At 58.9% G+C, this 27,845-nt stretch overlaps 2 protein-coding genes and 1 non-coding gene across 5 annotated transcripts in view; 2 read left to right on the top strand and 1 right to left on the bottom strand.

Moving 5' to 3' along the window:
• The first annotated feature begins 1,054 nt into the window (after positions 1 to 1,054).
• LOC123953652 lies at positions 1,055 to 1,161 on the top strand. The gene has a single exon (XR_006820915.1). It is a non-coding gene; the product is annotated as a U6 spliceosomal RNA (small nuclear RNA).
• Positions 1,162 to 12,914: 11,753 nt separating this feature from the next.
• BRD3OS (BRD3 opposite strand) lies at positions 12,915 to 15,502 on the top strand. Of its 2 annotated transcripts, none has more exons than XM_046022987.1 (2): positions 12,915 to 12,956; positions 13,813 to 15,502. In XM_046022987.1, the coding sequence occupies exon 2, from the start codon at positions 14,279 to 14,281 to the stop codon at positions 14,624 to 14,626; it is 348 nt and encodes a 115-aa protein (XP_045878943.1). In that variant the 5' UTR covers positions 12,915 to 12,956; positions 13,813 to 14,278; the 3' UTR covers positions 14,627 to 15,502. The 2 variants fall into 2 exon arrangements, with proteins under 2 accessions (XP_045878943.1, XP_045878942.1); XM_046022986.1 differs by lacking the exon at positions 12,915 to 12,956 and adding an exon at positions 13,236 to 13,445.
• Positions 15,503 to 17,102: 1,600 nt separating this feature from the next.
• The window catches only part of BRD3 (bromodomain containing 3), a 32,693-nt gene continuing 21,950 nt past the window's right edge, over positions 17,103 to 27,845 (bottom strand). Inside the window, exons 8-12 of one of the 2 annotated variants that reach the window (XM_046022981.1) lie at positions 27,625 to 27,816; positions 26,599 to 26,834; positions 23,064 to 23,356; positions 21,957 to 22,085; positions 17,103 to 20,312 (exon numbers count right to left, since the gene is read on the bottom strand). In XM_046022981.1, the coding sequence (XP_045878937.1) occupies positions 20,197 to 20,312; positions 21,957 to 22,085; positions 23,064 to 23,356; positions 26,599 to 26,834; positions 27,625 to 27,816 (966 nt within the window). In that variant the 3' untranslated portion in view covers positions 17,103 to 20,196. The remainder of the gene's footprint in view (positions 20,313 to 21,956; positions 22,086 to 23,063; positions 23,357 to 26,598; positions 26,835 to 27,624; positions 27,817 to 27,845) is intronic. The other variant, XM_046022979.1, reaches the window with a different exon arrangement.

The raw sequence follows: 27,845 nt of genomic DNA, 5'->3' as shown, positions 1-27,845 counted from the left end.
GCAGGGCCAGGGGCAGAATGGGGCACCCGCAAGCCCTCCACCTGGGGTGCCCTATTCATGGCGCCCCCTTAATGCCTGTGTCTCTCTCCCACAGGTAAGTGCCTGAGCAGAAAAGGGTCTCTGTCCTCACTGCCCTTCGTGACCTTTCTGGCCAGGCAGAGACCCAACCAAGATGCTGAGCCCAGACCCGGGCTCAGGCTGACCCTGCAGACAGGCGCCTGCTGCCCCCTGGTGGGCGCAGTGGGCACTGTCGCCACCTGCCTGCCCGCTGGACGGGGAAGCTGGGTTTAGCCTTGAGAATGGTCACCCCGGGAGACTCGGACCTGGTTGCGGTGCGGTCCTGAGCCAGTCCCCTCAGCATTCCCAGTTTCCCATCTGGACTGGGGACATGTGTATCTCACAGCGTCCTTGCTCTCAACAAGAATGGATGGATGGATGGATGGATGGATGGATGGATGGATGGAAGGAAGGAAACTTGGTGGAGACTGTCTCCCCGTCTTGGAGTGGGTGTGATGAGCAGGTCCAGACTGTGCCAACTCGAAGTGTGGGTCAGAAAGAGGGGACACTGGTCCAGAAAACGCTACTGCCGTCCTCATGCCCTGGGACCCAGAGCTGTTGGCCAGGACTGCCTGTGGCACAGCTCTGCGGGGAACGGGGAGGACAGCCATCACATCCTGTGGACATGGTGCCCTGGAGACGTGCTCACAGACAAGGAAATGGTTCCCTCGGGGCTGCACCTCAGCATGGCCTGCCTTTAGCACGGCCAGCGATGGCTTCAGTGGGCAGGAGAAGCTCCGTGCTCAGTGTGAGGGCAGCCCACGGGCGAGGCGGGGGGCTGGGCCACAGTCCAGAGGGCAGGAAATGCCAATACCGGCCATGTACCCCAAAGTAGAAAAGGAGGGTCAGAGCCCCTCTCCCCACCTCACACACCCACCATTGCCCCCTTCCATCCATCCTTGGCAGACAGCAGGGGCCCAGTGGAACGTGGGTGAGACCCTGTCGCTCTCCGGCCAAAGAGGTGAAAGGGAATTCCTTCCCTAGAAAATCCCCCGTGGTGCTCGCTTCGGCAGCACGTATACTAAAATTGGAGCGACACAGAGAAGATCAGCATGGCCCCTGCGCAAGGAGGACACGCAAATTCGTGAAGCAAATGACAGTACAGAAAATCCCCCGTGACGTGCCCCCTCCCTGGACGGCTTCATTTCCCGCATGAAGGAAGGGAGCGGCCGCACCGGGCATGCTCCTACCTCAGGCCTTTCCGCCGGCCATGTCTCCACCTGGGACCCTTGCCCACAGGGCTCACACCCGCACATCCTCTGCGACCCTCTCCCCCATCTTGACTCGCTGAGCCTCATGCCTCTAGACAGCGAGCTCTGGGGCCACAGGGACCCTTCTGCCCTGTCCCCAGTTCACACCCAGCACGGCAGACGGGGCTCCACCCGTGGTAGGGGCTCAGAAAGCGCTCATCGAACGAAACACCGGATGAATAAAGCGACAATTTGGCAGAGCATGGCAGCTCGGTTTTTATACGCCCCACAGATTCTCTCCCGGAAGTCACAGACGTGCGCTAAGTGGATGCCAAGGTTTACAAACCAGGCTGTGCATCCGTGCTCAGCCGCCTGTTCTAGCAAGGTCCGTGAGGAACAGCTCAGGGGGCCTGTTCCATAAGGCAGGGTCCCAGACACACGCAAGACTTGTTCCGCAAAGGCCTGCACAGAAGCTGGGGACCGCCTGCCTGCCCTCAGCCATTCACCCACCCCTTCCACCCCTTCTTCCCTCCCTCCCCCATCCCTCCATCCCTCTCTCCATCCTTCCATCCATCCCTCCACCCCTCTACCCCCCCCATCCCTCCAACATCCCCTTTCCAGGAGGTTGTGTCCATGGGGGAAGGGGAAGGGGATGTTTTGACTCTCCCCAGCACGACTGGGTGAAGGACTTACTCTCATGTCCAAAACCACATGAACACACATTTTGCAAATTCCACTTGTAGTCACATCCTGCAAATTCAGCTGTCACCATGTCCTGGGAAAGTGTAGGTGTAGAAAAAGACCATCTGGCCTGCCGTGGACTCAGATTATGCCCCACTGGGTTGTTGGGTGTGGGTTTTCTTACATTACGTTTATAAAAAAGGCAAAACACAGACTTTTCGCGGCTTGTCGTTTTAACGATCACAATTAAGTGCAAGGCCAAGGATTGGACCCCAAACTGATTGCCAGATGGCCCTTGTCTGGGCACCACCTGAGACTGGTCCAGGACCTTGCTGGGGGTCCTCCCAAGAGGCTGAGCTCTAGGGACAAGCTGCTGCTTCCGGCTCTCAGGAAAGAGGAAGGGTCTCCGGGACTTCCTCCATTTGTAGGCATGAAGCCAAGAAGTAGGGATTTGGGGGAGATTCTGGATTTCTGCAGGATCCCTCATCGGGCACTCATGGACACCTGCAGGAAGGACGGAGGTGGACACCTAGGCCATGACGGGGAAGATGTGGGCCCCGTGCAGCTGGGTTACGAGACTTAAGGGCTGACCCGGGGTGCCCGCTGCCACTGAACGTGCTTCTCGGCAGGCTCGGCTGTGACACTCTGGCCCCGGGCAAAGTCTGCTCCCAATACTGACGTTCATGCTGCCCTTGGACCTGGGCCGCTCTGGCCCTCCTGCAGCCCTACCCCCTCACGGGAAACTAAGACGGCAAGGGGAGGTGCCTGCTAGACCCCGCCGTAGACCACAGCACAAGTGTTCTGAATCTAGAACAATCCCCATAAGGCGCCCCGTACCGTTAGCTGTCATCCCCAATATACCGCCTAGCCCAGACCGGGACGGTTCTTATCAATGGAACCACGATGTGCCGCCCTCGGACCGGGCTTCTCTGGGCCAGCAGGATGCCAAGCTTCCCCGAGCTGTGGCCGGGGTGGGGGAGCCCTTCACGCTTCCCTACAGCTGAGTGTTGGCCCGCTGCACGTGGAATCCGTGTTAATAATACGTTGTATTTAATCCAGTATCTGAAATATCATCACTTCAGCATGGAATCAACCTAAAAACATGTGAAGGCGACGTTTTACATTCCCGTTTCCCTGCCAAAGTCTTCCAGCCGGGGGCGTGTCCTTGACCCTGACCGCCGGCATCAGCTGGACCACACCCACCGTCCCCGAGAAACTCCTCGTTGAGGGAGCAGATTCGATATCCAGTCGTCTCGAATATACTTAGAAGTTTGCCGACAACAGCGGCGCTCGGGGGGCTCCGTCGTTGGGCGTCTGCCTTTGGCTCGGGTCATGACCCGGGGTCCTGGGATTGAGCCCCGCATCGGGCTCCCTGCTCAGCGGAAAGCCTACTTCTCCCTCTCCCTCTCCCCCTGCTTGTGTTCCCTCTCTCGCTGTGTCTCTCTCTGTCAAATAAACAAAGAAATCTTTTTTAAGAAGAAGAAGTTTGCCGAAAACGAAAGCATCAAATTGTAAGTTGATCACAAGGACCACAAGTAAAGTTCTATCCCTCAGTGGGGGGAGCCGCAGTGAAGCCACAGAGGCCACGCATGGCTCGTGCACGGGTCTGTGTGGAGCCCGGCCCTGCTCCCCACGTGGTGGGACACGGCAGGAGGCAGGAAGCTACAGCTCCCTCCCCGTGAGGTGGGCTTCGGGAGACGCCCCGGGGGCTCTCCGGGATGCGGGGCTGGCCCCACCCCGTCAGGGTGCGCAGGGACCGGTTAGCACGGAGACTCTCGGTCATCTTGAAACCAGGCAGACTGGCCTGTCCCTGGGACACTTGTCACAAGAGCCAGGCTCCAGTGCGTGCTCTAGGAGCCGAGCGCGGCTGTGCCTCACACCTCCCCGAGGCTTGACCACGTCTTCCCTGTCTGTCTTCGTCACCTGACCCCTGCACCTGACCTCTCTCTTCCACCCGACCCCAGCGGGAGGGACCCTTCGAACCCGCTCCCCGCTGCTCAAAACCCACCCTGTGTCCCCACGAAAACTTGCCCTAGTCCCAGTCACCAAAGGGTGGACACAGCCTGCACGTCCCCCCACAGATGAGCGGCTAGCACGTGTACGCATCCATACCGCAGGACGCTACTCCGCCGTCAAGAGGGGCGCCCTTCTGACACACGCTACAGCAGGGACCACCTTCTAGAACCTCACGCCGAGTGGAAGAAGCCGGACACCAAAGGTTACATGCTGTAGGACTCCATTCGTACGAGGTGGCCCGAATCCGTAAGTCCGTGGACAGGAATGAGCACGGTGGGCACCAGGGGCTGGGGGAGGGGACGGGGGTCCGTGTGCAAGGTGAGAAAGTTCCGGAGACAGCAGCAGGAACGTGCTCCATGCCCCTGTGCTGACCACTCACGTGTCACACCCAGTGGTTTAAATTATGTCATGTATACGGCACCACACGCACGGCCAGAGTACAGAGGTCCCCGCGTGTGCCCCGGAGAGGATGAAGCTAGGACACATCGCGCTCCGTGGGAGAAGCCAGACCCGAAATGCTGGTGTTACATGACCCCGCGTACAGGAAATGTCCGCCACAGCCAAGTCCAGAGACAGTGGGAGTTGGTCAGTGGTGGTCTGGGGCTGGGGCCATGGGAAATGCCAAGTGACGGCCTGTGGCTACAGGGGTCTTTGGAGGGGTGATGAGAATGTTCTAAAACTGACCGGCGGTGCTTGTCGGACTCCGCGAGTGGACTAAAAGCTATGACCCTGTGTACAGAATCATGTCTCAATAAAGCTATTATTCCTAAAAACAAACAAAAACCCCCTCGGCTCCCCCGCCTTCTGCGCATAACCAGCCTCCCCGGCACGCTTTCCAAAGGCCCCTGCCCCCATTAGAGACCCTCAGTCTAATCTGCGCCCCCTCCTAGCCGCCGCCCCAGACCCCAGCCACAGACTTAGGCATCTGGAATTTCAAACTGCCCCACCCCCAGCCCACCCCGGGCATCTCCAGCCGGGGGCCCCCCGAGAGCCCGGTCGGCTCATGCCACGTGTGCTTCCTAGAACCCGTCTCCACCCTCCCCTCCCTCAGGGGTCATCTCCCGCCTCCTCAGCCCCCCTTCGTTTGAAGATGTCCTCCTGGGCGTGGGTGGATGGTGGGCTCCTCTGGGTCTGGCTTGTGGGCTCCCCTCCTTCATGGTCCTACCAGTACCCAGCACCGCGCCCGGCATGAATTCATCCCTCCATCCAGCCACCACCCGCCACCCACCCACGCACCCACTCACCCCCCCACTCACTCACGGACCCACCCATCCACTCACCATCATCCATTCGTCCACAATCCACCCACCCATCTCTCCATCCCCCACCCACCATCCACCCACCCAGGCAGCAAACAGTTCCTGAGCACTCACCCAGCACATGGCTTGTCCCCAGGGGCAGGATGTACCTGGCCCGGGTTAATACCCTCAGGAGGGAGGCCTCAGAAAGCCTCACCTTCTCTCCCGCCCCTGGCCTGATGCCTGCTCTCTGCCCACCCTCCAGAGTCGAGACACAGGCCAAAGTCTTCACTGTCCATCCCGTCTGGGCAGCCTGTGGCATCATGACCCGTGCTCACCTCGGCTCCCGGGGCCCAGACCCCTGATTTTCCTTGTTGTCGCCGTCATGACAGGTCCTCGCACCCACAGGTGCCAGCCAGGCGGGCCCAGCTGTGCGCGGCTCCTCCCACCATGGCCGGAGAGGCACAATAGCATCCGGGGCCAGGAGTGGCCTGACGACTTCCTAGCCACCCCGCCTGCCTTTCCTTTCAAGCAAAACAGACCCCGCTGTCAGACACCTGGGGCTTTCCTGCTCCCCGCCCCCACACCCATCCTTGGGGCCTGGAGGTGTCCCCGGAAGCAGACTCCAGCGTGCTCGTATGGATGGGATCGCCCCAGCCATCTGAGCCCCTGGCGGCAGGCACTGAGTGCTGTACTGAGAGTTCCTGGCACAGGGGAGCAAGCTCTAGAACTTTCTCTGGTGGTGAACCGGGATGGGACAGACACCTATAGGAAGAAAATGTCCTGGGGGTGCAGGAGCTCAGCTGCTCCAAAGCTGGGGTGAGAGCCACGACCAGAACCCCGGCAGTGGGTGTAGGCGGCTGGGAGGGAGCTGGAGGAAGTCCACGGACCGTGGAGCAGGTTAGCCGCTCACTCAAGGCCACGGCTGGAGCAGCGATTCAAAGCCCAGATAAGGAGGCCGGCGGCCCTGTCACCATAAGGCGGAGAGAGAGGAGGACCTCCAGGGAAGGCTGAGTTCTCCCACAGGTCTCCCAGGAGGGGGCCTGATTGGGAGGACCGGGGCCAAGCACCTCGGGGTTGGGACAGCTGGGGCAGCCCACTGCAAACTCGGCCCGGTCCCCGGGCTCCCTCTGGAACCTCTGGGCTGGCAGAAGTGGCCACGCTCCGTGCCAAAGGCCAGCCTCTCCCCTGTCTCCCCAGACGCCTCACACGTCTGCTTCCAGCCAACGCAGCCGGCCTGCCTCGGGCTAGCGGTCTCTGTCTTGGACTAAAATGGAGGAATCTTAGCTTTTTATTTTCTTCCTTGAAAAGCCACTTTGGAAGTGTCACGCACCATGGCCATTCACTGCTTTGGGGCACGGTCCCTTGGTCCTCCAGAGCCTTTCCCAGAGCTCGACATGCCGGCGGCCACAGCGTGCGTCGCTGTGGCCCCTTCTGTCCTGTTCGCTAAGACAAGCTGTATCCGCGTTGCTTTGAGCCACAGCCTGACCAAATAGCCCATCCCACATCGCCTCCATTTTCCCTGCACCGATTTCCAGGTTAGGGTGCAGAGCGGGCTGCGTGGTGGACCCCCACGGGATACGTCCACATCCCGTCCCTGAGGCCCCCGACCTTATTCAGAATGGGGGCCTTTGAACGCTGGGTGGCTCCGTCGGTTACGTGTCTGGCTCTTGGTTCCAGCTCAGGTCACGATCTCGGGGGCGTGAGATCGAGCCCCACGTCAGGCTCAGCATGGGGTGTAGAGCCTGCTTGAGATTCTCTCTCCCTCTGCCCCTCCCCTGCCCCCGCTGGCGCTCTCTCTGTCTCTCTCTGTCTCTCTCTTTCTCGCTCGCTGGCTCTCTCTCTCCAAAAAGGTTGGGGAGGGATCTTTGGTGTAACTAACTGACAATCTGGACATGAGGAGATCATCCTGGATTAATTGGGATAGAAATCTGGTGGCAAGCCTCCTGATTAGAGACACACAGGAGGGAAAGGCCATGTGAAGGCTGAGGCGGCCATCCGGGTCATATGGCCACGGCCACAGCCACGGAAGGCAGAGCATACTGGGGGCCACCGGAAACGTGGAACAGACTCTTCCCCCCAGAGCTTCTGGGCAGAGTGGGGTCCTGCCAGCAGCTGGGTTTCCTCCCGGTCACGTGGGGGAAATCTTTTTTTTTTTTTTAAAGATTTTATTTATTTATTTGACAGACAGAGATCACAGGTAGGCAGAGAGGCAGGCAGGGGTGGGGGGGAGCAGGCTTCCCACTGAGCACAGAGCCGGATGTGGGGCTCGATCCCAGGACCCTGAGATCACGACCTGAGCTGAAGGCAGAGGTTTTAACCCACTGAGCCACCCAGGTGCCCCACTTTTTTTTTTAAGTTTTATTTATTTATTTGACAGAGAGCGAGACAGCGAGAGAGGAAACACAAGCAGGGGGAGTGGGAGAGGGAGAAGCAGGCTTCCCACTGAGCAGGGAGCCTGATGCAGGGCTCAATCCCAGGACCCTGGGATCATGACCCGAGCCAAAGGCAGACACCTAAGGACTGAGCCAGCCAGGTGCCCCACGTGTGGGAAAGCTTGAGCCTCAAACCCAGTATGAGTGCAACTGGTCAAAAGATATTGAATACACTGAAATTCATGAAGTCATACTGCTATTTAAAAAAACCCAAAACCCTGCCTTTTTAAAATTCCCTTTGGAGGCTGGTAGACCATCACCTCCATTCTTCTGAAAACTGCCAGGTAAAGGGAAAGAAGAAAAGAAGAAGGCATTTATTCAGCATTTCCCATATGAACCATATTTCAAGACAGTCAAACAGTTGAGGAGGAAAGCTCGTTCCTGTGGAAGAATTCCAGAAGTAAAGTTAGAATCAGAGAATCACTGATTTCCAACCTTAATGATCCGTGGTGGCAGGTTACCATTATCTTGTGCGCGAGGGATGGGGAAATCTGGGAGGGGCAGCCCAGGCTGCTGAGACCCCAAGCCCCTGGTCCATCTTAATACTGAAAGACAGGGGCACCTGGGAGGCTCGTTGGTTAAGCGTCCGACTGTTGATCTCAGCCCAGGTCTTGTTCTCAGGGTCGGCCGAATCCAGAACCCAGATTCGCCTACAGAACCTGGATTCGCCTACAGAACACGGGACCCGGCTTCTTCCACGGTTACAGGGCAGGGAGGCAAACGCCGCAGGGAAGGCGTTATGGAGGAAGAGAGAAGTTAAGAGACACGCAGCCAAAGGTTCGGATGCTGTTTCAAACAGATTAAATGCGTCGTGGTACATCTCGGATCACCTGGGAGCTGCACGACCACTGAGCAAACGTCCGGTAGCGATGTGACTGCCACCGGAGATGTGAACTGCCACCGCGGTGACAGATGAAAACACCAGCGTGTTTGTAGGTGGGAGAATGTGACATCTGGCCTTAGCTGGTGTCTGTTTCCTCACCATCTATAATTAGCTTTCTTCGAAAAACCTTCTTCTCTGAGATATGACACGCGGGGCCGCGCCCACAGCCAATGTGTGGCTTAGGGCAGCGTTACAGTCGGAGACCGTAAGTAGGACCAAGACCCGGGTCAAGAGAGAGTGCTTCAAAGCGACCCGGTGGTCCTCAGCCTTTGCCCCATGCTCTCCTCTCCCTCCCCCTACAAGCTGGCATGGCGCGGCTCACTCACTTTTTTTTTTGTACTTTTACCATTGAAATATGCAACCCGAAAGGCTATAATTAGTGCCTCTTTCTGAATGTTGCGCAATTGGAATCGTTCAGCAGAGGGTTTTAGGGCGTGGGCTGGCTTCTTCGCCCTCCGTGGTTACGCTTCTGGGACTCGTTCATGTGTCCGCATGGACTACGGCTCATTCATCGTCAGGGTCGCGTGGTACAGGACTCCTCGGTGTCTGAGGAGTCTTTCCCTGTGTCCGAGAGCACGGACGCCGGACAGGTTCTAGTTTTAAGCTCTGAAGGCTCAGGGCTGCCCACCGCAAGCTTGCCGGTGGGCACAGACGCCCGCGACTCCCCTGGGTGGGCCCCCGGGAGCGGAACGGCTGGATCGCAGTCCCCAGACGCCGGAGTGTATCGGTGGGGTCCGGCAGTGCAGACCACTAACATTGTCCACACCGCTGGCATCACCAGCATGTGAATGGGTCAATCTTGTTTGCTTTTAGACATTCCTGTGGATACGGGTGGCTTCACACTATGATCTTAATTTGAATTTTTTTTTCTTTTTTAAAGATTTTATTTTTAAGTCGTCTCTCCACCCAACGTGGGACTCGAACTCACAACCCTGAGATCAGGAGTCACACGCTCCACTGACTGAGCCAGTCGGACACCCCTTAGTTTGGATTTTCTTGATTACTTTTTTTTTTAATTGTTGGCTCATCTCCTTTTCTTATTAAATTGCAGGAGCTTGTTCCATACCGTGGACGTGAGACGAGCACCAGCAGGAGGGATGGAGGTGTAGCTCAGACCACTCCGCCGACCTCCATCACCAGAGCTGATCTGCTGGTGCCGCTGTGGGGGGAGGGGGCTCATCCACCAACAGCCAAGGTCAGTGTCGGACCCTCCTTATGGTGCCATTACACGGGGGCCAGCCAGCCAAGCGGTGACAGGCTTACTACACTGGACCGGTCTATCGTGGAGGGGACAGGAGTTCCATCCATCTCGCTGGAATCGATACGGATTCTCGATGTGGACTGGCTTTTCCTGCCCATCATTCTCCTGCCAGCACAACCGTCCATATCCATGGAGCTGGGCAGGGCCCTGCTGGCCATCATGTTTCCCACACAACAGCGCTCCTGAGCGCATTCCTGAACAGAAGGAGCCAAATAGTGGGCTCATGCTCGTGGAATTCACTGGTCGTACCTGCACCCTGTCCCCCAGAAGTGCTCACCTACTCATGAGTGGGGCAGCCCACCGAGGACACGATTAGAGCACCACTTGGGAGCAACGCCATGGAAGTCTGAGGCCCTCGTTCACAGAATCAGGTGTGGGCTTTGAACCGGAGACGGACACAAGGTGCTGCCCTCCCCCGGCCACACTGCTGGTCTCCAGGACCCAAAGGGCACAAAGGACAGTGCTCCTCTGACCTCTAATAAGCCTTCACAGTGCTTTTGTTTTTTTAAGATTTTATTTATTCATTCAATAGTCAGGGATCACAAGTAGGCAGAGAGGCAGGCAGAGAGAGGAGGAAGCAGGCTCCCCCCCCCCCCCGAGCAGAGAGCCCGATGCGGGACTCAGTCCCAGGGTCCTGGGATCATGACCTGAGCTGAAGGCAGAGGCTTTAACCCGCTGAGCCCCCCAGGCGCCCCAGCAGTTTAGCATTTCTGCCGCCCAAAGGAAAAGTTAATAGAAAACTACCACAAAGTAAATAAATAAGAGCATTAAAGGTTCATGCCCTTTGGGAATGAAGGTATAAGTCGCCTGAGATGCTGCAGAGGGCAGAGCAGTCTTCCACAAGGTCGGCGCAGCAGCGAGCGTGTCACAACTCTCCATGCTTCTCTCCCCTCCCCCTACCCCGCAAGGCATGTATATGTTTGTATTTCCTCATGCCCCTTATTATTTTCAGGACCTATTGTTGGAAGTGAACTTTGCAACTTTGTTTCAGGGAGGATATTCAGAGGGAAGGAGACCTAAGCGGAAAGGTCTGTTGGGACGTTGCATCTCCTCCAAATGGGGAGGGGCCGGACTGTCGCACTCTAGTATGGAGGAGAGTGGCATCATCTCAGGCTCTTAGGAGAGCTCGGTTTTGGGGTTTTGCTTCTGTTGTATGGAGTTCCGCGATGCATAGAACGTGTGTACGGCATAGAACGTGTGTACGGCAGCTGAAGGAACAGAGGGCGGGACTACACCCGTCTGGAAGCTTTGGCCTGTCACCCGCAGCCTTTACGTTACACGTGATCCAAACATCCTTTCCACTCTGCGCTGTGATGCTCCGACCAGGACTCTGCAAACCTTATCTCCCCCCCTTGCCAGCGTCTTCCTGGTAAGCTCTGGGAGACAGACTGGGAACGGGAGGGGGGGCGAGTGTGCTCCTTCCTCTCTGCTTCCTCTGGGCGTCTTGCCAGCGTGCTCACCTCCAGCAAAGATTCTTCACGGGTTTGTTTTGTTTTTCCTGAAGCAGCTGCTACATGCAGTCTTGGATGCAGAAAATCCACTTTACCATGTTGCCGCCACTTGGAGGCAGCCGCTGGCTGGCGTCCCTGCCCTGGGGTCTGTGCCCCGGCTGCTGGGGCTGTCCGCCCCAACACCAGCTCAAGCTGTTGGTGCTCCCTCCCTGGAAGTCTGGTTTCAGCTCCGTGCTCCGCCTCCTCTGAGCTCCCCAGCTCTCCTAGAGTCTCCGTATTTCTTTCAGTAATAGGACCCCTCTTTCCTCCTTGAGCTTTGAGGCCCTAGTTGCTTCCTGCAGTTGGAACTTACCGGACCCTCCAGACCTTACCTTACCTCGTTGACCACTCTGTGCCTCCCAGGGACCCCTTCTGTTAGCTCCTCTCCGGCTGCTCACTGGTGGGACTTCTGCCTTCCACCTGGGCCCTACGTCCCTTATCAATGACACACAGACTGTGTCACTTCCTCTCATCTCTGTGACTGTCCTTTTCACCTATTGTTTATTTTTTAATTCCAGTTCGTTAACGTTTCTTCCACTTTTAAAATTAATTCAGGAAAGTCTGAGCGTGACCGAGCGGCTGCACACAGCTGGGAGTTTCCGCAGAGGGTGTGCGCGCCGCCCGGTGTGTCCTTGCTCACGGCGTTCGGGTCCCCGCGGCCCTCCAGGCACGCCTTCAACAGCAGCCCACGCGCTCTTGCACTTTCATCCTCGTTCCGTTGCGTCCCTCGGAATCCGTGTCGTTGGCCCAGGAGAAACCTAGAAGCACGTTTCTTCGTGATGACAAGCGGCCGCTTTCCTGCGGTCACTCTTCCCCGCCGCGCGTGGCCCGGCCTTCCCGGGGTCTGACTCCCGGACCCGCGCCGAACCGGCTCAGGTGTTTGCTGAACCTCCCCATCCGTGCGGGCGGCGCTGGCGGGGCGGGCGCAGACCTGCGTGTGCGGGGTGCGGGGTGCTCCGGCGGGCGCGAGGGGCAGCGCGGGCAGGGGCAGGTCCGGAGGGGCAGCGCGGGCAGGGGCAGGTCCGGAGGGGCAGCGCGGGCAGGGGCAGGTCCGGAGGGGCAGCGCGGGCAGGGGCAGGTCCGGAGGGGCAGCGCGGGCAGGGGCAGCGCCCGTGGACGCGCTTCCCGACCGTCTTCCGCGTCGGCGCATCAGCCGGCGAGGGCAGCGCGGAGGCCCCGGGAGGGCGCTACTGGCGAGCCTGGAGGGCGCGGCGCCCTCGGGGGCAGCGGGGGCACAGGGGTCCAAGACGAAACTTGGAGAGCCCGAAGGGACGGACGCAATCGCTCCTGTTACTTCCTGTGTACGTTCCGGTTAACGGTGTCGGACCCGCGACACCTGGGCCCGTCCCCCGTGCCCGTCCCCCGTGCCCCCCGCACGCCCCCGCCCGTCGGCCCCTCCCCCACCATCGCGTGTCGCGACCTGCGGGTTCCGGGGGTGCGGACGCGGGGAGCAAAGCTGCAGCGCGGCCCAAGCCGCCGGCGGGAAGGCGAAACCGCGGGCGGGGGCGGGACGGGGACGCGGCCGCTCCGGCGCCCTGGGATCGTGTCGCCGGCCTGCCCCGGCTCGGCGCTCGGCTGCGCATGCCTGCGGCGCTGCCATGGAAACGCGGCCCCGGCCGGCCCCGCCCCGCCCCGCCCCGCGCCCCGCCCCGCGCCCCGCCCGGCCGCCGGCGCGTCCCCGAGGCCCCCGAGCCCCTCCGCGCGGGTGACTGGGCGCCGGCCTGCGGCGGGGGGCGGAGGCGATGGGGCGACGGAGATGAGGGGGCGGGGGACGGAGGAGGGCGTGGGGACGGGGGCGGGAGGCGACGGGATGGGGCGGCGGCGGGGCAGTGGGCCTGCGATGGGGTCTGATGGGGTCGCGGGGACTGGGGCGCGAGGCGATGGGCGCAGGTGGCGATGGGAGACGCGGGCAGGGTGACAGGGAGAGCGCGGGCACGAGGCGGCCGTAGGTGGAGGACCCAGAGTTTCCCTGACGGGCTCCTGGGCTCAGGCCCGGCGTCTCGGGGAGAACCTGGGGCGGCCACGGGGGGCTGCGTGCCCAGAGCACCGGGCATGCAGAAATCCTGCAGCCTGGCAAAGCATGGGGGGCGGTTAGTGGATGCTTCGTGCTTGGTTTCTGCATCATTTCCTGTCCATTCCCCCCGTCCGCCCAGGGGCCTCGGGCCCTCCGAAGCAGAAAGGGCCTGGTGGCCGGGTGAGTCCCGAGCCCCCTTCAGCGGCCTGAGCAAACCCCCTCTCGGCCGGGCGCTTGCTAGGCCGGCGGCGCAACCTGGGCCCGCTCAGGTTCTTGGGACTTCATTTCCCAGATCTCGACACTGGCGCGCCCACAGACGGCTCCCCAGGACCCCGTTCGTTCATAAAGGCGCGGGGAGGGGTCACGGGGCTGCCTCTTAAACGCAGGCTCACAGCCTGGGTCGCTGGACAGCAGGTAAGGTCGTGCCAGGTGCCAGTAGCTTGGCTGGAGGCTGTGATCCCCAAAGAGCTGAGACCGGGCGCCGCAAAGCCTCCCCTCGAGGCTGGGCCGTCTCCCCGCACCTGACAGCGTGTTCATTTCTTTGTAGCTTCGGCCGGGCGAGAGCTGAGGACGCAAGACTGAACGGACGCTGGCTCCATCAGAGCGGCCCCACGGCGCTGGAAGCTGACGGAGGCTCGGATCGGGGCGGGCAGTTATGGAGACGGAGGTCAACATCTGTCCAGCTGTGTGATGTCCTTGCACGCAGGGCACCAGATACTTTGGTTCCAGTTGAGCGGGCCGGGCCGTGGTGTTGCAATCGCAGTCCACGCCCCGCCAGGGTCCCCCAGGTGGGGATCTCGGCCCTGGCAGCCGCACGTCTGATAAAGCGGGGGCCAGGGCACCACTGTACTGCTCGCGGGTCCTTGGATGTCTCCACGGCGCCCCAGGCTCCTCTCCAGTTCCCTCGCAATGCCGTGCTCCTGAAGGTGTTGCCCACACCTGGCCCGAGTCCGTGGTTTTTACCACTGAGTCAAATAAGGGGTCCTCAGCCCCGGCAGCTCACAAGGCAACTGATGAGTGTCCCCAGTGTAAAGCAGTGGGCCGCTGTCCGCGCCAACGACCGGTTCAGAGAGGCCTGGCGTGCAGGCACCCCGGAGTGGGGAGTGATGAGTGGCCGTGTGCCGCTGGCAGAGAAAGCTCTGTCCGAAAGCTATGCCCGGCTGCGGTACCGGGACACGTCCTTGCTTATCTGGCAGCAACAGCAGCAGCAGCTGGAATCGGGGCCCCCTGGGACCTACCTGAGCAGGAGCCGCAGCATGTGGTACTCGCAGTACGGAAACGAGGCCATCCTGGTTCGGGACAGACACAAGCTCGGGGTCTCGCGGGACACAGGCCGATCCAGGTTCTGTACCATCATGTAGTTCCTGTGGAACACCCTGGGCCCAGGCGCTGAGCTGGGCGGAGATCAGGCCATGCTGCACTCAGTGAGTGGCCCTGGTGGTCCCCAGGCCTTACTGGGAGATTCTGGACAGTGAACACGGAGACCCACCTGTGCTTCCAGAACCCAGGAATGCTCGCGGGGCTCCTGAGGCCTCTCCACATGCCACGTGAGCCGCAGAGCTGGCTCCCAGGCTCGGTGGGAGCGCTGCCAGCGCTGGGGACAAGGCCCGGGTGGGGACACAGCTAGATGCGGCTTTTCTCTTCTGTTTCCAAGAAGCCCAAGCAAGAGGGACAACCCTGGCTCCAGACCTGTTCAGAACTTTCTAGGTCGTCTCCAGGATTTTCCTTCTGCCTGGTAAAGAACGGGACAGACCTAAAAAAGATGAAGGAACCAGCGTCAGGTATGGCCAAGCGTGACGTGCGGGGCCAGGTGGGAGTAAGGGGCCAGCAGCAGCCTCGCAGCGGGACCTTCGACGACGGTAACGGGCATTGTGTGCGATGCGCTGCAGTAGCTTCTAGAAGCTTCTACGCTAGCTTCCACGTCCTTGGGGGCGAGCACGCGAGGGCGTCCAAAAACAGTACGGAAACCGAGACGTATTTTCAAGATTCACATCAGCTGCTTACAGAGATTTCCGACGGAATCTCGCGGCCCCGTGCACAGAGGCAGCAGCCGGTCATCCCTGCGACACCCCATGGACCGTTTGGCGAGGGATTTGCAATGGACGTGCCTTCGGCTGTAGGGACGTCTGCGCGGCCCTGCAAATGTGGGGATATCTTCTGTCAAAGCTGATTTTTCTAAATAAATATGCTTTGGAGGACTCCTTCCTTCTTCACTCTTAGCCGTTCGTAATACATTAAGTTGGCTTCGGGTTTGTTGTTTGCAGTAACAGGAGAATCTCGCGATTGCTACAAACCCCGTTACAGAAATCCTTAAAGAACAAAGCGCCCTCCGCAGGCCATGGTGAGCAGCAGCTCTGCCCTGCCGTTGTGCAGGGCTCTAAGGGCACAGCCTACACTATGCATCTCGTCCTGCAGGTTTCCTCTTGCCCAGCTGCCCAGACGGACATCTACGTCATGCGTTCAGTGTCTGACAGGCAGCACTCCCGTGAGCCCACGAGATGCTCCCGTGGCCGCGCTGCACACAGCATGTCCCGAGCTCCGTCGGACCTGGTTCTTTTCGTGGGTGTGCAAGTTCCTTAGCAAGCCTCTTGTAAGCAGAGCTGCTGGGTCAGAGCACGCTCCCCGAACGTCCAGCCAGGGGCCTGGTCTTAGCCATGGACCCTAGGCTTGCCTGCTGCGTGGGTCGGGAGGTTTGAAGTCACATTTCCCGAATCTCCTCCTGGTGTTGAAGAGGAAAGCTTGCCCCGTCTCCACCGAGTAAGACCTGCCTGTGTGTCCACAGCCCTGGCACTGGGATTACCCGGGAGACCGTTCGCGCGACATCCTTGCAGCTCAGTTAAGTCCTGCTCGGGAAGACAGCAAACCGCAGACTCGTCTGGAATGCCTCTCCCGCATGCTAGTGCGCTCCTCAGTGCAGCTGAGAACAGGTGGTGGGTGCTCTGACCCCAGGCACGGGGAGCACCTGGGAAGACAGCACTGGCCACAGCCGGTGTCCGCACAGATCAGGGTGCGCAGGGGACCGACATGCAGCCGCCGCCCATAGGACAGCAGGCGCTAAGCTGCTTCGAGCGTAGGAAGCGACCATCTGCTAGAGGGAAGCCCTGGCGGCTGGTTTCCCCCGCCAGGGCTGGGGCCACGGAGGTGGACACAGCCCACTCCCCGTCCTTGGGGAGGTCAGCCTGGATGAAAGCGGGGTGAGAGTCCGGACAAGGATGGCACGTGCCAAGAGGATGCCGGAAGCGTGCGCCTGCTGACAGTCGAGGGCGGGAGGCAGGGTGCTGTCGAGACAGGCGCTAACAGCCACGACTGCTCAAAAATCAGCATCAGAACACCCATCTGCCGTCCATTCCTCGCAGGAGCCTCTCCTCTGCCGGGCTCTACGGAGTGCTGGAGAACTCCAGCAGATAGGAGACTGTGCCCGCGGGACAGTGTCTGCTGCCTGCCGCCGGCGACCCACCCTGGAACCAGGCCCCACGCAGCCGCAGCACCACGGAGGCATCGGCGCAGAGAGGAGGAAACAGCGAGTGAGGACCCAAAGTGACCGAGCCTGTGCTTCTACAAGACGGCTGCTTGTTCTAGAGACCAGTCAGCGGAAGAGAAAGGCTACAGTGATGTCCCCCAAATCCTGGTGCCCTCCTGCCCAGGCTGAGGAGCTGGGCTGCTTCGGCGGCTGAACGTGGCAGGGTAGGAACCACGAGGAGCTCCTGAGGGCAGCGGGCGGCCTTCGGGACAACGCCACACGCGCATGTACGAAGCTGGGAGCCACCAGAAAGCACAAAGGCACACACAGGCACCTTTTTTGTTTGTTGGTTTTATTAGGAAAACAAAACAAATGTCCCAGGAGAAGGGTCCATGATTACCAGAAACATCAAAGAGTACTTTCTACCATTTTTATTCTGTTGTGTTGAGGCCAGCATTGCAGTAAACGAGCTAAAACTACTTACATTGGACTCAATTTTCAGTAACTGACATTTACAGGAATATACTAGAAACGGCACTAAAAAGTAAGAAAAGTTATCGTAAACTTGCATGCACATCATACAGAAAAGTAACATTTTAAATATAAAAAAAACTTCTGGAAGCCTGATGTCAGCATCGAGGGACAGGCCACACTTGGGGGGAACGCGTCCTTTCTCCGGGGGGTGTTTTCCCCAGAGAGCTGTCACAGACGTGATGTTGCATAAGAACAAAAAGAGAAACGAAAAGAAAACATATCTTACAGTTTGTACGCAAGATGACACCGCCCATCGTGAGCAGGGGTCTCCGTCCCCTGGGCCTCCGGGCTCCCGTGAGACCAGCCTGCTAACTGCACGGTTCCTTCTCCCTCGGGAAGAGGCCGTGAAAGCCGCCCTCGGGTTCTCCGTGCCTCAAGAGCCCGGCCTGTCCGACTGCGGTCTCCCCAGCACAGAGACGTGGAGATGGCAAACACCCACAGGCTGACCTCGGGGGGACTGAGGATGTTCACCTGAACTCGGAAGAGACATCGGCTTTGACGTCTGCACAGAAAGCCCTAAGAAACCAGCACCATCAAACCACACTGCTCCGACAGCCGGCAGCCCTCTGCGCCATGGTGGCCGGCGGCCTCACGGAGCAGGGGAAAGGGGCAGAGTTGTTCTGGAACCCATGTCTCCCACAAAGCCAGCGGACAGTGAAGTGATCTGAAATGCTTCCGGGCTTTCTGTGCCGGGCTCGTGCAGGTGACCGCCCCCACTACGCCCGCAGCCAGACAGGTACTCCCCAGGAGCCCCCCACGCACCGCCCGGCACCCACTGCTCGGGGAGGCGTGCTTGCTGCCCGTGGCCAGCGAGAGCCTGCTTTGAGACCGTCCATCGTGTCATGTTTAAAAAGTCCTAGTTTAAATATTCCGTTACAGATCTGCTTAGAAAAACATCTTTGAAACACAAGGGTAACTCTAAAAAATGGCAAGTTGAAAAATCCACATATATTTTTATTATAAACAAAACTTAATGAAAAGTTTAACAAACTGGCTCAAAACTCACCAAGCGTCAGAATCACCAGCAGATAAGAAACATGGTAACCCGCCACCCACCGCCTCATCAGTTCCACATCCGGCAAGGGCACCTGTGACCATTAACGGCCGGGGGGACCCGATTTCATTTTAAGAATTTGTAAAGACTGTGCCCCTACTCGGATACCGATGACCAGTTCCCCCCCTGTCCACCTGGAAACTCACCACCAGACCCAAGGCCAGCTCTGCCCCCAGCACCCACCTCCAGGAAGTCCTCCCAGGAAGGTCTGGGAGAGGGCCCTGTCTCAGTCATTTCTGTGCTAACGGGAAAATGCTTGAGCAGGGAGCCTGGAGTGGTCTTCGGGGAGCCAAGCCTCCTGTGGCTGAGGGAGGGCCAGAGGCTCCTCCCGCCCCTGGGGAGAGCCCGGCCAGGCCACTGCTCCTGCCCTCGGGGCTGGGAGGTAAGGGGCGCCCCGTGTGGGGGGGGGGGGACCTGGCCGGCCGGCCCCCGGCCCTCGTGGCCGAAGCCACAATGCTCTGAGTTCAGGCGGGCAGTGTGGGGTGTCCCTGTACCCAAAAGGCCGCAGGGCAGCCTCTGGAAAAAAACAAAACCAAAACATAACCTTCTGTTAAACTCTGTATATTATTATTATTATTTTTTTACAATAGAAAGTTAAAAATCAAGACGTAGATTTACTATACATTTTTTTCTTTCAGATTACAAAGTTTATATTATATAACTGGGGTTCCCTAAATTGATTTCTTTTAAAACAGTCCCGAAGAGACCAGAAGTGAGTACAAAGGAACGACACACAAGACGAAGACCGGGCGTGTGCTGCAGCTGGAAGCTGTCTGTGCGTCCGGACCCCGCGCGGAGACAGACACGGCCGCGGGGCGGCGGGGAAGGGCCAGCGCAGACGCGATTGAGCACCGGCACAGGTGGCGGGACGCCAGCACCTGGAGGTCACAGTCCGCCATCCGGGCAGGGTCTGGGGCCCTCCTTCCAACCACAGAGAAGGCCTGCGTGTGCGTGTCTGCTTTTTTTTTTTTTTAATGCATTTCTTTTGCAGTTTTGTTTTTCTTTTTTTTTAAAAAAACGACCAATGATGTTAATAAATAAAGTGTTCCTATATACACGAAACCGGGGCGCGGTCTCCAGAGTGTGCAGCACCGGCAGCTCACGGGTTGGGGACACACATGGGGCTGGACTTTCGTAGAAAATCGAACCTTACAAAAAAGTCTCCTTTTGTTTTTTGTCTTTTTTTAAATCTTTTCTTTTTTTTTTTTCTTTTTTTCCTTTTTTTTTTTAAGTTGAGGTAAAAGTTTCAGTGTATGGAAAGCTGCGTGTGGCACAGGCGGCCCCCGTGTTCCCTCCCTCTGCACCCACCTGCCTCTCCCCAACCCTCCCCTGCAGAAGCCCGGACTGGAGCCCACGGGCCCGGTCCCCCAACCTTCGGCCCCCCGCAGCAAGAGGGGAGCCTGGCCGGCCGCAGGGCTGAGCACGGGGAGTCGAAGGGCAGAGACAACGCGCCTATTCGCAAAGCTGACAGCCTTCAGTACGGTGCCATCTCAGAGAAACTTCCTTTCCAACAATTCTTTCTGGAGCTACAGACCAGGTCGGGCCTAAGAAAGGGGTTTTTGCAGGAAACTTCAGGTCCCATCTGACACGGTTTTCTACGGTCATCAAGTCAGCGTTGGAAGTTGCCATCTCCAAGCAACTGAACTCAGTTACGAAGAAAGGACTCTACGCGGTCTCACCCCTGCTCATAAAGCCTCACGGACACACGAGAAAGATCTTTGACCTATTAAAGCAAAAACTGGAAGATACCATAACACTGAGTTAAAAAGAAAACCTGCACACCGTGGAACGAAAGTAGTATATTAACCAGAGAAGGGAACACTGCAGTTTCGGCGTGTGCGACGTCGCTGGTTTTGTTCTGTTCCGTTCTGTGAGTCCAGAGCTCATTCCGAGTCGCTGCTGTCCGAGCTGGACCCGCTGGAACTGCTGCTCCCGGACCCGGAGGAGGAGCTGCTGCTGAGCCGGGACGGCCCTCCCGAGGCCGCGGAGCCCGCTTTCTCTGGGGGAGACGCGGCAGGTGAGAGGCGCGCACCCACGCCCCCCACCCCCCGTGCTCGCCGGCCAAGCTCTTCCGGAGCACCCCCCGGCTTCACACCGACACGTCGCGAGCCTGGGCCCCCCCCCGCTTCCGCACCCAGTCACTCCGCCAGCATTAACAGAGGTTCGGTGGGATGCAGGCCTGCACTCGTGCGGGGACTGGACGGTAAAGAAATGCATCTGGCCTTTGTCCAGGCTCCAGGCACAGCGCTCTGAGAAGCCCTGGCATCCCCGGAGTGAGCGGAGTGTCTGCTTCCTTGCAAGGAGCCCCTGTGGCTCACACCCGAGTTTAGGCTCACGAGTGACGCGGGGCGGCTGATCACCAGGAAAACCGCGGGACTGGGGCTGGGAGCTGCGGGCAGAAGGCTGCCGGTGATGGGGCACCAGGACACGCTCGGTGCTGAGCTTCTGGGCTCAGGGGCACGCGGACGTGCGGGGAGGGGGGCCTGCCCAGAGAGGGGAGGGAAGCTGTGCGCCCCGCCATGCCTCTCCCTGCGCCTCTTCCATTTGCTGCTCCTGACGACGCAGGACGCAGCAAGCACAAGCGCTTCCTAGCAAGCCGCCAGGTCTGGGCAGAGGCTCGTGGGAGCCCCGTGCGCAGCCGGCTGGCTAGCGCGAAGACGGGCCCCGGACTTGCAGCCGGCGTCTGGGAGAAGGGTGGTCTTGTGGGGGTGAGCCCCCCACCTGTGGGCTCTGGGCTAACCCTAAGCAAACAGCATCCGAAACGAACGGAATCACCGGACCCCACTTGGGAGTTGGGACTGCAGAGCTGGCGTGAGCAAAAGCCCACACAGCTGGTGTCGGAAGTGTGGGCAAAAATGGCGCAGAGGCTCCCAAACTATTGAAAGACGCCAGAGTCTAGAAAACACGAAAGTAGTCCACCACGAGGAACGGATGGGGCATGGGGGGAGGTCGGCAGTTTGAAGACAGCGCCTACTCTGCCCTTCCCAGGGAAGCCAGAGGGGACCCGCCCTGCTTGGTGCAGGCAGGGCTGCAGCATCCAGCTGCCCCGTGGCCGTGGACTCTGACCGCTCACTGTCTGGGGCTGGGAAAACGGGATCTGCCCTTTCTAGTGGCTCCGGAGGAAAGAGAGACGCCATAGGATCACCTGCTCACCTAAAGTGAGAGCCCTCTGTCCATCCACAAGGCACAAGGCCTGGGGGCAGGGAGTCGGAAGGTCTCTCCTGCCTGGGGACAGCCAGAAAGCCTGATGCCGGGGTCAGGACCCCAGTCCCTCTCAAGCCATGGGGTCCACCCACAAAGACCACAGCTAGGCCTTTCCTGAAAGTCCTCTGTGGGGGTGCTGGGCAGTTCTGGCAGGGGGCACTCTCATACACACCTCCCATGGGCTCAACCTCCCTGCAGGAGGGAGACCCAAAGGACTTGGGGTTTCGGGGTGTCAAGAGCGTCATCTAAGGGCACGCGGCTACCCAGCAGAAGCCCCAGACCAAAGGCTGGGTCTGCAGCCCATGCCCCGCCCACACCCCCCACCTGCCAGCCCCGCCCTCTGCCACACCCAAAACCCACCCACTGCCACTCCCGCCCCGCCCCGCCCCTCGGAGCAGAGGGAAAGGGGAGGGGCGCAGCGCCGCCCGCAGACAGGTACCTTTCTTGGCCGGCTTCTTGTTGTTGCTCAGCTGCCCACTCACGTCCTGCAGCCGCTTCTCTAACTCCTTCTTCTTTTCCTGAGCTAACTCCTCCTTCGACTTGGCTGCCTGCTTCTTCCCGCTCGTGGCTGCAGAGGAGCACAGAGCTGAGCCAGCCAGCGGCCACCCCAAGAGCTCAGCAGGGCGTCCTCGGGGGCCACCAGTCCTCCCAGGTGCTCACCGGGCCCCCGCAGGGCTGCCGCCCAAGCTTGCAGGTGCAAAACCTTTCCTGTGACCCTCACGCCTTCCCACTCCACGCAGTGCACAGAGGGGGCACACGCCGCTTGGCGACACTGCCCCGCATGGAGGGCGGAGATAAGACCCGAGGCCACTTCTGCGACTCTCCGCTCTCCTCCCGCACGGATGTGGCTCTCCCTCAGCCTCAGCAGGGAGGCCACCACCTCTGAGTCCCAGGAGAACTTACCAAGGGTCAGCGCAACTGACTGTGGGGGGTCCTGGGACATCAGGAGAAAGCAACTGACCCCTCCGAGGAGGCTAGAAAGCCAACTGAGAGGGCCACACGCAGGCCTAGGTGCACCCTGGCTGTTTCCTGGGGCCGCTGCCCAGCTCTCCTGCAGCTGGGGGCTGCCTCGGGCCTGCCCTTCTTCTCACTCCCCAGGACCCACTGCCCCAGGCAGCACCGGTCCCCACCGAGCAAAATCACTGACTTCCAGGACAAGCCTGGGCCAGTGCCGAAGTCTGTCCGGGGAGGTCTCTGGACCCTCAACTCCAGGCAAAGGGGAACTGGTTTGCCCTGGCAGTGGACCATCAAGAGGTCACCTGCAAGCCCTGGTCCCAAACGTAGCCTCAGGAAGGCTCATGGCGAAGGCTGGGCTGGGGGCTGACCCAGGGCTCCTGCCTGTCCTCAGGCTGGCCAAGGTATGCCCAAGAACGTGGGAAGAAGGGCCTGGCTGAACACAGACAGGTGTCTCTGGGGCACATGAATGGGCAAGGGCAGGGACCCGCCCCATGCCTGGCTTTCCCCCCAGGCCTGCAGGAGAGGGGAGGAGGGGAGGCAGGGGAGAGGGTAGGGATGGCGAGCACGGTGTTCTGCCCCCACGACTTACAGAATGGCTTCCTTTGCTTTTTCTGTAAACAAGACTTGACGTATCTCTCTAGCTCCCGCAAAGTGGTGGGTTTCAGAGTCTCAAAGTCAATCTCTATCTCGTCGGGATTGGAGTCCCTGAGCGAGGGCTCCCGGGACTGGATGATGTGCACCACCCGGCCCAGCTTCTCCCCGGGCAGCCGGTTGATGTCCAGGCTGAGCTGGCGTTTCTCGTCGTAGCTCATGGGCAAGCCCTCTTCCTCCTCCTCCGAGTCGTAGGAGGCTGATGCCTGCTTGCCACCCTTCTTCGGCTGCCTGAGACACAAGGCAAAGAACACCATGACACAGAGCCCCTGTCCCTGTCCCCCCAACCCCTGTAGAGTCCCTGCCCCTGCCCCCCTAGCCCCCGTGGAGCTGCCAGTCCATGTCCCCCCAGCCCCTGTGGAGCCTGCCCCTCGCTCCTGTTCTGTCTGGCCTTCCACCTCTCCAGAACGAGGCTCTTTTACCAAGAGGCAAGCCCTAAGTAGTGCCCCAGGCAGAGAGGCCAGGTGGACTGTCTGAGGGCTGCATATGTGTCTACAGGGACTGAGAAGACCCTGTTTCAGAGGTCAGAGCAGAAGCTGCTCCCCACTTGGGGGTCTCTAAGCCTCAGCCAAGAAAGACTATAGTGGTCAGCTCCCCTCAACACTCCAAAGGCATCTCAGATACAGCAGGTCAAAAACTGACCTCCATATTCAAATAATCCAAAAGGAGGCAGGAAAGGGGGACACAGGAATAAAGCCTACAGGGAAGACAGAAATAATGGAACGGCAGACCGAAATGCAACTGCATCAGTCATTACATTAAATATAAATGGTCTAAACACACCAACTAAAAGACATAGTCGAATTGGGTAAGAGATAAGAGCTGACTCACATGTGGTCCACCAACCCTATGTTAAACACAATGACAGAAGGTTAAAGTAAAGCGATGGGTGTGCTGACTGTACCGCGCAAACACTAACGGAAAGAAAGCTGCAGCGGCCGTGTTGAGAAAGTGGAGACTTTGGAAACAGGAACAGTGTCAGGAAACAGAGGAACATGGCATAGTGAGAAAAGGATCGAATGACTGAGAAGACACGAGAACCCTCAACCTGTGTGAACCTAAAAACCAAGCTTTAGAGTGTATGAAGCAAAACTGAGAACTGAAGGGCGGTGGAAACATCCAGTTTCCGCTGCGGACCCGGCGACTCTCTCCCAGTGACAGGTAAAGCCCATCAGCAAGAAGAGAGAAGACCCCAGCCACGCCATCCTCCAAATTAAGCTAACTGGCATGTTTCTAGTTTGTTTTTCTCCCTGACACTTCAGCTAACATTCTCAACCCAAGAGCACGAAAACACACGTACAAGTCCACACGGAACATTCCCCAGTTCCCATCCATAAAATAAATCTTTTTTTTTTTTTAATATTTTATTTATTTGATAGAGAGAAATCACAACTAGGCAGAGAGGCAGGCAGAGAGAGAGAGGAAGGGAAGCAGGCTCCCCGCTGAGCAGAGAGCCCGATGCGGGGCTCGATCCCAGGACCCTGAGATCATGACCTGAGCCGAAGGCAGAGGTTTTAACCCACTGAGCCACCCAGGCGCCCCCATAAAATAAATCTTAACAAAAGTACTGTGATCATACAAGGTATGTTTTCTGACCCTACCAGAATTAAGCCAGGAACCAATAATGGGACCATGTCCAGAAAAAAAAAAACCCTCCAGATATTTGGAAATTAAACAACGTACTTCTATACAACCCGTGGTCCAAGAGGAAGGCTGAAGGGAAATTAGAAAATATTTTGAACTGAATGAAATCACACATATCAAATTTGTGGAGTACACCTAAAATAGTGTGCAGACAGAAATAAATAGTACTAAATGCTTATGATAGAAAAGGTCTCAAATCAATAATCTAAGTTTCTACGTGAAGAAAGCAAATTGACTCCAAAATAAGCAACAGGAAGTAATAAAAGTAAGGCCATGAACAAAAAGAAGTGAAAGCAGATAAAACCCGATGATATCAAATGCTGGTTGTTTTAACAACCAATGAAACTCCTCCATCTCTCTCCAGATTCACCCCGAAAAAAGAGAGTCTCCAAAAAAGGATACATCACTACAGACCCTACCGATGTTAGATAGTAAGGGTACACGGCACACAAACCAATGTCCCAAAATTCCACAGTTCGGGGGAAATGGAGCAATGTCTTGAAAGCACAAATCCCCAAAACTCACTCAAGATGAAACAGAAAAACCTCACTAGTCCTGTATCTACCAAAATAACTGAATTCATCTTAAAAACCTTCTCACAATGAAAACTCCAGGCCCAGATTCCTGGGGAATGCTACTTACTAGTTAAGAATTAATACCAGCTCTACAAACTGACCCAGGAAATAGGAGAGAACACATCCCAACTCATTTTCCAAGGCCAGTGTTACACGGACCCCAAATCCAGGCAGACGTTACAAGAAAACCCGATTCCTGCCTCCCCTCTGAAAAGGGAGGAAGACAAAACACCCCCACCCCTTGCTAATGCCACTGACCACCCAGCAGCCAAGGCCCAAACCCCCGGTTCCCCATCCCCTGTCCTCCTGCTTCCAGGCCCCGAGGACTGTCCTTCCCGCCTCTCCCCTCCATGGCCACCCCGGTCTCTCTTGCCTGCAGAACCAGAAAACCTCCCGAGGCTGTCCCTTCTTCCATTCCTGCATCCCACTGCATTCCCCACACTGACCAGGATCTGACCACTTCTAGCTCGAACACCTCACGACCTCCCTTCACTTGCTCGGGGGTAAAACGAGAGGCCTCAACATAGCTGGCCAACCTCAGCAGCCTCTCCCAAGCCCTCTTCCCAAACCAGTCTCCACTCCTCAGTGGAACCAACACTGTCCCAATTCCCACTAATTCCCACAACACCGCTGGCGTCCATGGCTCTGGCCCCGCTGTTCCTGTCTCTTGGAACCCTATCCCGACTGCTGCTGGGCTCCCTCCAGCACAGCTGTCACCGTTCTCTGGGAAGCCCTTCTTCTACCTTGCAGGAGAGGCACGCCGGCCCTGAGCACCAGCCCCCCATCCTCATCTCCCTGTCGTCCTGTCCGTGGCAGGTGTTCCTCGTGGCAGGGCCTGACACAGGAGTGAGGACAAAAGGCAGGTGGACCAGGAAGTAGAACCCATGCTAAGAGGCGATGCCCCTAGAACTCCTTGGCCCAAAGCAGGAAAACGGCCCCAAGGACCCGAGATGCCGAAGTCTGTGGCAGAGAGTGCAACCACTCCAGTGCCCAAGACCAAGAGGCTGACCCCAAGGAGCGCTGTGGGATACTCACTCTCCAGAGCTCCATCTTGCCACCAGAGGCCTCGTTTTGTCCCAAAAGATGGGAGAGACAAGGACCAGCCAGCCCCCAGCCCGTTTTTCCATGTATCAGCCCAGTCTCCGCGTCACCAGGATTCGCAGCCAAGGTGTAAAGGCCCAAATCCAGGACCCTCCCACCACCTAGGACTTGGGACACTGGGCTCGCCGGGGCCTGAAGGGCACCACAGCCCACCTGCTGGCCACGGCCGTGCTGCTGGCCTTCTTGGCAGGAGCCTTCTTCGGCTGGGCCTGCTTGGCAGGTGGGGCCACCTTGGCCTTCTTCTCGTCCTCGGACTTCGCCTTGTGCCTCTCCTTGTCCTTGTCCTTGTCCTTCTTCTTCTTCTCCTTCTCCTTCTTCTCCTTCTTCCGCTTTGGCTTGTTCACGGGGGCCTGCGACAGGGCGGCGAGCTGCTCGTGCACAGCTTTCAGCTGGAAAATAGCACGCGGCTGAGCAGGGCTTCCTGGGGGCTCTGGGGTGCCCTTGAAGCCACTTCAAACACGTGCGGAGGCTGAGCCGGGAGCCTGGGGCCATGCTCTGCTGTCGAAAGCCAGATGGGTCCAGGAGCAGAGGGCATCAAAGGCCGCCTCTGCCCTCACGACCCCAGCCAGGGCTGGAGAGCTCCCGGGCCTCAGCGTCCTCGCCGGAAACACGGCGCGTGGGTGGCCGAGGGGCCGACCGTGAGCCTGGTGGCACATCAGGCCAGCACAGGGGGCAGGGTCACTTTTTCTCCCCGCTTGGGATTCTTCCGACAAAGACAACCCCACACGGAGGTTTATACGTCTGTACGAAGGTTTTCGACGTTTAGAAGCCACGGCCCCGTCACGTGGCAGACATACCAGGTTAAAAGGATCCAGGCTGGCGGCTAACGTGCGCCCCCTGCCGCTGCCGACCTGGTCGTGTGCGAAGCGCTCCACGCACTTCCCATCTGGCGACCCGAGTGGGCCGTGAGGGGCTACCGTGAGCTGCACCTCCCAGGGCAGGAAACGGTGTCACAGGTCCTGGGCTGCCGGGCGGCGATGCCTAGGGCCACCCTCCCCGCGGCGCCACCCCTAACGAGGCTCAGCCCCCAGTCAAACCCCAGCCCCCCTCCCCCCGCTGGTGACCCCGGGCCGCTCGTCTCTGTTCTCTCCTCCCCATCCGAGGCCAGAGTGGGGCCGCCTCCTCCCGACCGCAGCCTCGGAGTGGACCCCTCCCCCGGTCCCCGGCCCCGTGGCCCACCTGCTCCTGCAGCTCGGCCAGCCGGGTGGCCCGCTCCTCCTCCGAGTCGGAGCTGCCCGAGTCCGAGGAGCTCTCCTCGCTGCTGCGGCTGCTCTCGGCGCCCTTGCTCAGCACGGGGGCCGCGGGGGCGGGCAGCGCCGGTGCCTCGACTGGCTCGTCCGGCATCTTGGCAAACCGCATCTCAAACACATCCTGGGGGGGGAAGCAGGGGCCGCCTGAGG

The sequence above is a fragment of the Meles meles genome, chromosome 11 (assembly GCF_922984935.1).
Source record: "Meles meles chromosome 11, mMelMel3.1 paternal haplotype, whole genome shotgun sequence".
Lineage (NCBI taxonomy): Eukaryota > Metazoa > Chordata > Mammalia > Carnivora > Mustelidae > Meles > Meles meles.
Note: the sequence above shows the minus strand (reverse complement) of the source record. Positions and strands in the feature narration are given on the sequence as shown.

Coding starts and splice junctions, on each gene's coding strand:
- BRD3OS (XM_046022987.1), top strand. CDS start 14,279: ATGAGTGTCCCCAGTGTAAAGCAGTGGGCCGCTGTCCGCGCCAACGAC.